This window comes from Sitophilus oryzae, unplaced genomic scaffold, assembly GCF_002938485.1.
Source record: "Sitophilus oryzae breed Bouriz unplaced genomic scaffold, Soryzae_2.0 scaffold_1586_pilon_pilon, whole genome shotgun sequence".
NCBI classification, from domain to species: domain Eukaryota; kingdom Metazoa; phylum Arthropoda; class Insecta; order Coleoptera; family Curculionidae; genus Sitophilus; species Sitophilus oryzae.
In genome coordinates this window covers 723,260-734,421 of record NW_022146265.1, presented here as the reverse complement: position 1 = coordinate 734,421, position 11,162 = coordinate 723,260, and the positions used below count along the sequence as shown (strand labels likewise).

Sequence of the window (11,162 nt, the reverse complement as noted above, 5' to 3'; positions counted from 1 at the left end):
ATTAAATATTTTTCAAGATTATTTTTATAGGTTTTCCTTTAATTACAACGAAAAGTAAATAACTAGTTAAACGTAACCATATTTATTCGAATCCCTGTGATATAATCGGTTCGTTCTGGTTTTCCAAATTAAATCGTCCGAACAGAATTCAGAGTATCGGTTATTACCGAAATTTGGTTTGATTGAATCTCGGCTGAGGTTCATAAATGAAGAAAACTCGCCGCGGTTGACAAACCACGCTACGATTTTTGGCCACAAAAATCATCCGAAAAAAAAGACGCTAAAGAAGTACCTACCTAACAACGATGTAATTACAAACTGTTTGTTTTACGATTTTCCGTCTCTGACAACACCAGTACCACATCGTCGTAGACCGCACCAGCCATCAGTCTTACTCTTTGCACCTTTCTATTCTTTCGATTTGGTGCTGGTACTATAAAACGGTACTAAAGGAACCGCGCCTTGTCCGATCCGTTTTTTAATTGTCGTGCTTCCGTTCGTAACGCTTTTACACTAAAATACCCGGTAGTTCGAGTTAGGTTTTCTATTCGAACTGTTTTAACATACCAAGCGCGAACGAACTTACCTTAGATGGTCGGTTTTAACGCGTTCAGTTTTCTGTAGCCAACATGCAAAAAGTGCTAGTTTTTGTGTTGTTCTGTGCATTGGAAATTCTGTGTCAAACACTACTCTTTAACCCGTACATCATTAAAAGGGCTGTTGATAATCAATTCAGCGCCATACATCCCACCCCAAGAGGAGTTAAGGATGTATTTGATCCCTTCCATACATCCCAAACAACGCAATTGCTCACTCTACAACCGGTAAAGCGACACAACCAACCTTTAGCACCCTTCGACCCGTTTGCTGAAGATCTCAATGCCATAATTCAACCTGTACAGGTGGGAATACCTTATCAACCTAGATTAACTCAAACGCCGTTAGAGACTCAAAATCATCACGCCGCAGTTGTTAGACCTATCCCAGCCCATCATCTTTATTCCACTCATCAAGCACCACGGGCTAGTACTAGAAGAGCTGATGTAGCTAGAAGTGAGAGCTATATTGTTCCACATGCGGCTATAATACAGCCCTATAGTCATCATGATGGAGGAAGTCACAGTGGTAAGTAAAATATTTATTTTTTTCCATAGCAACTCTTAACATTGCCTTATATCTATCAAAAATAGTAGATAAAATAATACTTTAACCGCAAGGGTAGATTAAATGATACTGTGCAAGGGTAGATTAAAGGGTAGATTACTGCAAGGGTAGATTAAATGATAACAGCGAGGCTAGGTTAAAAACTTTATTTCTTTTTGCGCGTTTTTTAATTGCTTCCATTTTTGAAAACGTTTGTATTCCTTTTCATAAGTTATTCGGGATTTAAATGAAAGTAGTTTGGATATGGCGTTTGTCGCCTCAGCCTGAATATCCGTTGGCAATTTACTTATTTCGTTTTGAACCATTTCTGACTCCAATTCAATCAGCAATCGACACAAAAGAGAATTAAAAAATATTGACTCCAAACTGACAAATAAAGAGACAGCTTTATTTATTTGTCAAATTACATACAAACCAACGCCAACCCAGCACAATATGTTTTCTACCCGTAATAAATTCCTTGAAATAGTAATTTCTGAATATTTTTTTAAAACATAACTTGCTATAGAAAAAAATATTGTTTTGTTAAAAATCTCCCGAAATTAATTCGGAATCTTTTCGGTCGACGATAAAATACCATTTTATCGTCTTGTATAAAAAATAACTATTAATCACAACAACCTTTAAAACCCTTTCTTTTTGAATGATATACTTATACATTTCTAGCATATAAATCTTCTGGTGGTGGTCATAAGTCCGGACAAGGTGTCCACCAATCTCATGGAGATAGCGAGAAGAAAGGTTACGGGTCCAATCATCACAACGATGTAGCTAAACATGAAAACCATAACGATTTTAATAAGCAGTCTCACCACCAAGAAAAAGGTGGTAATGCTAACAGTCACCATGATGAAGCGGACCATTACAAGAATCATCATGAAGGTATAAACATTGTGTGACGGTTTAAAATTATGATTACTTGGTTAAAAAATGTTTCAGCTGAAAAATCTCAAAAATCGGCTAAGTTTGGTGAGAAGAAAGGACATAAGAGGGGTCATAAAACTAGGGGATACCATAACAAGTTCCACCGGGATGAATATCATCGGGAGCATCGATTTTATGATGATGCCCATAAGGAAGGATATCACGAAAAGCATGGAGAACATTATAAGAAGCATAAAAAGGAAGAAGGTAAGAAATTATTGACAATGTGTTTGCCCTTGTTATTGGATGTTGTAGTGTCGTCAATCTAATATAAATACAACTAATAAATTTAGTAGAATAGAAAAAAATACTAGAATAGAATTTCAATTACTAGGATCTATTTGCAATTATAAAAATAGTCTATTTTAGTTCCGGTGAAAGTAAATAAAACCTCTAAGTAGTAAACAACCATGTCAAATTTACTTTGCATAATAGGTACTTACCTCATAACGTGAGTCTGATATTAAAAATTAGTTTTTTATATAGTACTAAGCAATATAAAACTGTTAATAATGAAAACTAAAGAATAATATAGCATGTCTTAAAAAATATTACTGCAATCTTTAGCAGATATAACGAACTTAAAAAGAATACAAATTCAAAGAGACTCAACCAAATTTATAGGGAATCATCAATTATTTTTCATAATTTTTGAGACGTATGAACATGTTGGGTTTATAAATAAAACTCAGTCCTTACCAAAGACTTTTAATGAAAAATAATCCACATTGCAATAAAAAAATTAATCAGTTCCCAAGATAAACACAATGGTATTTGTTTTTGTTTCTGAAACAAAATGAAATTTAATTTTTTTCATTCAAAAAGCAATAACAAAAAGAAAATTGATAATTTTAATAATCCGTGTTGCCTCCTCTAGCCCTTATGCAAGCTTCTATCCACGCTGACATGCTTCTTATTAAATTATCAACGTTCTCTTGAGATATGTTTTCCCGTTCTGCTAATGCTCTATCAATAAGCTGTGCGAGATTTCCTGGATTTTTTCGACGAGCTCTACCCCTTTTTTTGAGCTGGTCCCACAAGTGTTCGATAGGGTTTAGATCTGGTGAACATGCGGGCCAGTCCAAAAATATAACACCTTCCGTTTCAAGCCATTCTCAAGCCACTCTGCTAGAGAATGACGAGTAGTAATTTCTTCCATTCTCTAGCCACTCTGCTAGTATGGGGAGGTGCATTATCGCGCATGAAGTTAAAATTACCCCAATTATTGCAACTCTCCAAAGCCTTTAACGATTGGTTCTAGCATTAAATCAATATACCTCCGACCCATCAAAGTTTGTTGAAGTGGTAACAATGGAGTTTGTAGATTGGAGGTATTATGCCTCCAGCATATTACCTACCCAGAGCATTACGATCGTTTTCTTGGAGCTCTGAGAACTCGAATTCGATGGTCATCTGATCTTAGGCTAATTCTGGTCTCATCCAAAAAAAAAACATTTTGCTAATTCTCAATTGTCCAGTTTTGATGTTGAATGTGTCCTGCCCAATTCCATTTTAAAGTTTCCAATTCCATGTTCTCTATGGCATTCATGACTTTTGTTCTGCCTCGTACTTCGATATTCGATCTTTGTCTCTGAGAGATTAAACAGGATATTGATCTTTCCACTGCACTTTGTGTTATTCTAATTTTGGTTACTGTTTTCTTGGTTAATATTAGAGTCTCCGCACCATACGTAAGAAAAGGCGTCATCCCGACCGGGAGATTTGTTGTCTTTTATTTCAAAAAGTGCTTTTTCTATTTCGTATGTACTTGTTTGTTGAATATCTTCAGAGACTTGGTTAATCTGTCCACATACAATACTTTCTAAAGAGCCTGTTGACCAACATGCTTGTCAACCAACAAAAACATTCACTAGGAAACTTAATGACGACATTTCCATTCGCCAAGATGCTTCCCAACATACTACCAGAAAATGGCATGCTTTAGTGTCACGGTTAACACATCATATATTTTAAATCTTTAATGTCAAAGCAATACTATATTTGTCTTGTTATTTTTCCAAAAACATAAGAAAAGATAATTTTTTGGATATACACTCAGATGCAAAAAAGACGCAACGGGGAAATTTTTGGTCAATTTTAAGTGTTATATTTCTGTTATTTTTAGTCTTATTTTCATGAATTTTTTAGCAAGCTGTACATAATTCTATCAACTTTAATTCGTAAACTAAGTTTTTTATAAACTTTAGTATTTGGCATATTATACAGGGTTAATCGATAGGTTGTTTTTTTACCCTAACTTTAAAACACCCTGTGCAATAATTTCGTGTGTGAATTTGCCCAAAAAATACAATTTTACGGTCAAAACCATGACTCCTGAGCATTTTGTTTTTTGATTCATGTATGTATTGACATGCTTTGGTTAATTTTTAAGAGCGAAATGAACTGATTACGATCAATTTGCAATTTTTTCAATTATCATTACTTTTTGATGTAATTTTTTAATATGACGAGATGGTTTTCGTGACTATTGTCGTAACGTCATCTTAAGCTACATTGGATATTCTATATTAAATTAAAAAAAAACGTTAAAGAGTGACGATACAGTCCTGGTTTTAATAACCAGTGATATTAAAGAAAACATCTGTAATATTCAAGTATACAAACAGCAAAAAAATGTAAAAATATCTTAATACTGTATTGCCTCCCTTGGATGCTATAACTGCCTGTATAGGTCCTTCCATACTGCAATTGAGGCTGTATACAGAGAAAACCAGGCTACTAGTAACATAGCAAGATGCCGGACGAATTACGTTTACCCGTTTTCCGTTCGTACTCGAGAGTCACTGCCGGCTAGTCGGCTGGTCAGGCAGTACGCAGTTACAGTTGTGCTTGGACGGGTCGGTCATGACAGACTAGGAATACGACTCGATAGTGCCGAGTATTTATTATTTTCATTTTAAGTGTTTACCTTCACTTAAGGTAACATTTAAAATGAAAATACTTAAATATTTATTATTTGAGTGTGTTTACAAGCCAAAACTAAAAATAAATAAATTCTCTAAACCCAAAAAAAAAAACTAAAATATTACTCTAAATAAAAAAAAGTTATAACAAGTGTTCAAAAAGACCATCTTCTTGTGCTAGACAAAAGCCTTCTTCTTCTTCGAGTGCCATGTCCTCAACGAACGTTGGCTATCATATTGGCTATTATAATTTTGTTGGCAGCAGCCCTAAAGAGTGCTGCACTTGATTTTTGGAACCAATCCCGCAAATTTCGAAGCCACGATGTGCGTCTACGACCAGGTCCTCTCTTACCCTCTATTTTACCTTGCATAATCAAATGGAGGACGTTGTATCGTTCAGGGTGTCGAATAACGTGCGCAAAATATTCTAACTTCCGGATCTTGATGTTTTTATTTATTTCGGGTTGTTTGGACAAGCGACTCAAAACTTCCTCATTACGAACCTTGTCAACCCAACTTATCCGCAACAATCTCCTATACACCCACATTTCAAAAGCCTGGAGTTTCTTTAGCAATGTCTCTGTGAGTGTCCAACTTTCCGCCCCATAAAGTAAAGTGGAAAATATGTAGCATCTTGTAAGTCTTAACTTTAGTTCTATGTTAATATTTCGACTACATAACACTTTCTTCATCCGATAGAATACCGATCTAGCTTTCTCTATACGTTGCTTGATTTCCTTGCTCATATCCCAATCGTTATTAATGTTAGAGCCCAAGTAGGTGATATTATCAACTTGCTCAAGGTCGACTCCATAAGCTGTTATTGGTATCGGATTTATAGGATGTTTACTAACGGTCATAAGCTTAGTCTTTTGAGTGTTAAGTTTTAACCCATACTCATCGCATGTACTTGTAACTCTATCCAACAGCAACTGCAGTTCTTCCGGACTACTGGCTAACAAAACGGTATCGTCAGCATATTTTAAGTTGTTGACATTAACTCCATTCACTTTGACACCGCCATCGATTTCCTCGAGCGCCTCCCTGAAGATGAATTCAGAGTAAAGATTAAAAAGTAGTGGCGACATAATGCATCCCTGTCGCACACCTCTACGGATTGCTATTGTTTCCGAGGTATTTTTGCCAATTTTAACACTTGCCTGCTGATTCCAATAAAGGTTTCTAATTATTTGGAGATCCTTATCATCAATGCCCACTTCCCGTAAAATCGCAACCAATTTATCATGTTTTACCCTGTCAAATGCTTTTTCGAAATCAATAAAGCACATAAAGACAGGGTGATCGACATCTCTGCATCTTTGAACAAGGACTTGGATGCAAAAAAGTGCTTCTCTAGTTCCAAGATTGTTGCGGAATCCGAACTGTGTCTCGCTAATTTGTTCCTCTATTTTGGCATATACTCTTGAATGTATAATTCGAAGGAAAATTTTTAGGACGTGGCTCATTAAACTGATAGTTCTGTAATCAGAGCACTTCCTAGAGTTTCCCTTTTTGGGGATCATTACGAATGTTGACTTGATCCAGTCAGTTGGTATAACTCCGGATTCGTATATTTTGTTAAAAAGCGATAGTAGCGACTGTTTTCCTTTAATATCGAGACATTTGAGTATTTCCGATGGTATTTCATCCGGACCCGTTGCCTTTCTATTTTTTGCTGTTTTTATAGCCTTCTCTAGTTCACCCATTGTTATCATAGGGCCTGTATTACATTGTTGTATCACATTTTCTATTCTCTCGTCATCAAACAATTCTTCGATGTACTCTTTCCATCTTCTCAGTTTATCAATGTCATTTACAATGAGATTACCATCCTTGTCAACAAGGTTATGAGTTCTGTTGGTATTCACACCCGTTAACTCTTTAACCCTCTTATGTAAGTTGAAGGTATCATGTCTCTTCTGTAACTCTTCAACCTCCTTACATTGATTCACAAACCATGCCTCTTTTGCCGCTCGTATTTTCTTCCGAATTTCTTTATTAATAAGTTGGTACTTTTGTTGGTCTTGATTTTTAAATGATCTTCTTTCCTCCATTAGGTGCAGAATATCGTCATTCATCCAATTCTGTTTCTTCTGTTGGGCTATAGGTATATTAGATGTTGTTTCTGATACTATATTTTTAAACTTATTCCAGTGGTCTTCAATGTTGCAGTCAAGTATTTTTTCCTCACACTTATTTTCCAGAGTGTTCATAATTACCTCGTGATTGTCCCGTATATAGTCGACATTTAACTTTTTTGACGGTTGTTTTCTTTCGACTTTCTTTAATCTGAGCTTGAACCTCGCTACTAGGAGGACATGATCTGAAGGGACATCGGCTCCAGGAAAAGTTTTGACTGCCTGTACTGAGTTTCGGTAACGTTCATTGATGGTGATATAGTCAATCTGATTTCTGACAGGTTTCTCTGGACTATCTGATGGATGTTTCCAAGTATAGAGCCTTCTCTTCGGGAGTTTGTAGAAGGTGTTCATAATACACAAATTATTATCCCTGCAGAATTCAACAAATCGGTCTCCTCTCTCATTACGTATACCGAGTCCAAAGTCACCTACGACCTTATCCTCTCTACCTTGGCCAACTTTGGCGTTGAGGTCTCCCATAATAATGGTAATATCTTTCTTCTTGATTTTGTCAGTGACGCTCTTGATGGTATCGTAGAATTTTTCAATTTCCTCCTCGTCACTGACTGAGGTTGGTGCATATACTTGAATAAGGTTGATGTCAACAGGTCTCGAGTTCAGTTGTAACATAATGACCCTATCAGAAACGTAACACACGGATTTAACGCACTTCTCGACATGTTTGGAAACTATAAAAGCAACACCATTGATATGATAGTTACTGTCCTCTCCTGAGTAGTACACAGTATGTTCTTCTATGTTGCATTTACCGGAGTTTGGCCAGCGCATTTCACTAACCCCTAGGATCGGGATATCGAGTCTTTTCATCTCCTGTATTGTGTTATGGGTTTTTCCCGCTTCGTATAGACTACGTAGGTTCCAAGTACCTATCTTAAGTTTGGATTTAAGGTCAATTGTGGCCGAACGGGAGATTCTTCGCACCCCTGCCCCATTTAAGGGGCGCCCGTACTCGGGGCCGTTTTTTAATTCTTCAGCCATAATGATAATCCTGGGGAAAGGTCTCATACATCAGGTAGTTTCCCGTTGCTTTCCTGATGCGTAAGTTCAGCCGCCCACTATGGATCAGACGCTGTTGGCAGCCGCCCACTCTGGGTCAGACGCTGCACCGTTGTGGTCTTACTTAGCTTCACCTTCGTCACTTCGAGACCTTACCGGCAAGGGTGGCCCTACCAGTAGCTACGCTACCGCCGGCATCGCTCCCTGGACATTGAAGGTTACTGAGCCCCACTCACCACGTCAAGGTGAAAGACCCCGAGGGACAAAAGCCTAGGCGGTCGTAAAATCCCCGTCTGACATTGGCTAATATATTAGAGCTAATAGTTTGGAAAGCCTCTCGTATTTTTACTTGAAGCTCATCCAGATTATTAGCCCTAATATGACCATACACTTTGGATTTTACATAACCCCACAAAAATAAGTCATTGGGAGAAAGATTTGGTGATCTAGCGGGCCACAAAATAGTTCCATATCCAGTAATTAAACGGTTAGGAAAAGTATTGTTCAAATATTCGTGAACAATACGGGCATTGTGGGCAGGACAACCACCTCAGCAATTTGATTACTTGAAAACGAGGGATTTTGATCCGCGGGAGCACAAATCAACACTTGCTTAAACTCCTGTTCTTCATTAATCAACACATCAGACTTTTTGTGTTTTTGTAGGAACACGCACACATGTGTTTCAAAATTATTAATAATTCTTGATACAGTAGAGGTAAAGATGGAATTGGCCTGTCTACAAAAGTTTGTGGAAGAATTGTTTGTATATCCCGATAAGACCTATTTTGGAAATACCATTTTTCAATTTGAATTTTCTCACGAACTTCGTAAACATCCATTATTTTACTTAAAACATAAATTTTACACGAGAACTGTCGCGAGAATCTATGTATTCGTTTTGGCTATTAAAACACGAATAAATACAAATTCTGAAACATTTTTATCACATATCTACCTATTTTTAGTTTATCGCATTTCTTCGCCTGCTTTTTATCCGGCGGACGGGTATACGCTAATTCGTCCGGTTCTGCCTATGTTACTACTACGGTGGTCCGGTCTGTATATCATATTGCGTTATGCTTTTCCATTCTCCTGCGAAGTTCATTTAATGAAGCTGGTACCGCTTTGCGACCTCTAACCCTTCTGCCAGGCATGTCCCAAACGTCGAACATGATGGGCAGTTCATAGTAGCCACAATAATCTCCAAAGTCACCTTGTCATATTGAAAAATAACTTCAAAAAGAAATGATAATTGAAAAAATTGCAAATTGTTGATGGCGAGTTCATTTCGCCCTTAAAAATTAACCAAGGTATGTATTGACATAATCCAAAAAACAAAAAGCTCAGGAGACATGGTTCTCACCGTAAAATTATATTATAGGAAAATTTACACACGAAATTATTGTACAGGGTGTTTTAAATTTAAGGTAAAAAAACAACCAATCGATTAACTCTGTATAATATGCCACATACTAAAGTTTATAAAAAAACTGAGTTTACGAATTAAAGTTGATGTAATTATATACATAAAAAAATCATGAAAATAGGGCTAAAAATAACAAAAATATAACACTTTAAATTTTACCAAAAATTTCTCCGTTGCGTTTTTTTTGCATCTGAGTGTAGATTTCTGTGTCTGGTAATGTTCTATCCTTATTTAATATTTCTATAATTATTAGTGTTAAGTTTTGACAAGTTTTATGATAATGTTTAGTAAATGACATCTAGAGAATGACCTCGCCAAAATTATCATCGATTGTCATTTTCATAGCTGCCGTATTTAACGCCGATTTTTTTGTATTGAATAAAATCGATTATACGATTGTTTTTTTTTGTGTTATTAATACAATAAATAATTTCAAAAAATGAATTCTAGGAGCCCATAAAGATGGCGCCAGCCACAAATCAGGCAAAAGCGAGAAACACCACGGCAAAGAGGGAGATACGGACAAAGGCCACGTCGAAAATGAACATAAAGGGTTCAGCAAGGAGAAGGGCAAGAAAGCTTATCACAAACATTACAGCGATCACGGTAAAAAGAAGGCTGTACATAAAGGTAGAAAACATGGATACACCCATGGAAAGAAACAGTGATACGTATTTTCATACTGAATTAAATTTAATTGCCTTAATAGGTATTGTGATGAAGGTACAGTAAACTTGCCACTTCGTAAAACAATTTTGTATTAATCTTCTTAAGTCCCATATTCAATATTCGCTGATCCAGGGTGAGATAAAATTAATATTGAACACTGGTCTTCTTTAAAAGCAAGTTACTCTTTTGTTTTAAATGGAACACCCAGTATATTGTTCCGATATTCAATGGGGAATTCATGTCTCTTCTAAATACTATTAAGGTTGCCTACCCCTCAAACAAAGATGTTTCTAGATATTTTTATTTTTATGATTTTGTGTCATTAGATTTTTAGAATTTCATAAAATCCAGGTGGTTGTGATATACCTGACGTTACCTACTTCGACATAGCTGTCAAATTAGTTCAACTTTAACAACTAGTTATCATTTTGTGTCAGTCAAAATTCATAGAAATTTGCCGAAAATGGGAACTTATTCTACATCAGACAGAACTGATATATGATTCTATTAATTCGTGACTGCAATGTACGTTCACCAATTAATAAATGCTTAAATGCTCCTGATTTATCTAACCTGGACCTTGTTTATAGGGATATGTTAAAGATAATGCTTACAAAACTCGACCAACCACTGTCGACGACACGATAGAAATGATTGTGTTCGAAGTAGAACTCCACATACGCCTCAACAAGAAATGATCGTTTGAAAAGAGAATAATTTTATTCAGTCTACAGGAAAAGAGGCATTTGATTTCAGTTATTCAAAGGATTTCAGCTAGCTAATTTTTGTTACATAATTATACGTTTACATCTAGTTATTACCGTTGAATATTTTCCTCTATATCCTTTAGTTTTTGTTAAATTAACGAAAAGTATATCACAGCCATCTAGATTT

General features: G+C 36.1%; 1 protein-coding gene across 1 annotated transcript; it reads left to right on the top strand.

Annotated features, from left to right (window-relative positions):
- The first annotated feature begins 381 nt into the window (after positions 1–381).
- Positions 382–10,442, top strand: LOC115879790 (histidine-rich glycoprotein-like). The gene is made up of 4 exons (XM_030896778.1): positions 382–1,125; positions 1,831–2,046; positions 2,104–2,295; positions 10,050–10,442. Exons 1-4 carry the CDS (start codon positions 630–632, stop codon positions 10,265–10,267), a joined length of 1,122 nt encoding a protein of 373 aa, XP_030752638.1. The 5' UTR covers positions 382–629; the 3' UTR covers positions 10,268–10,442.
- The last annotated feature ends 720 nt before the right edge of the window (positions 10,443–11,162 follow it).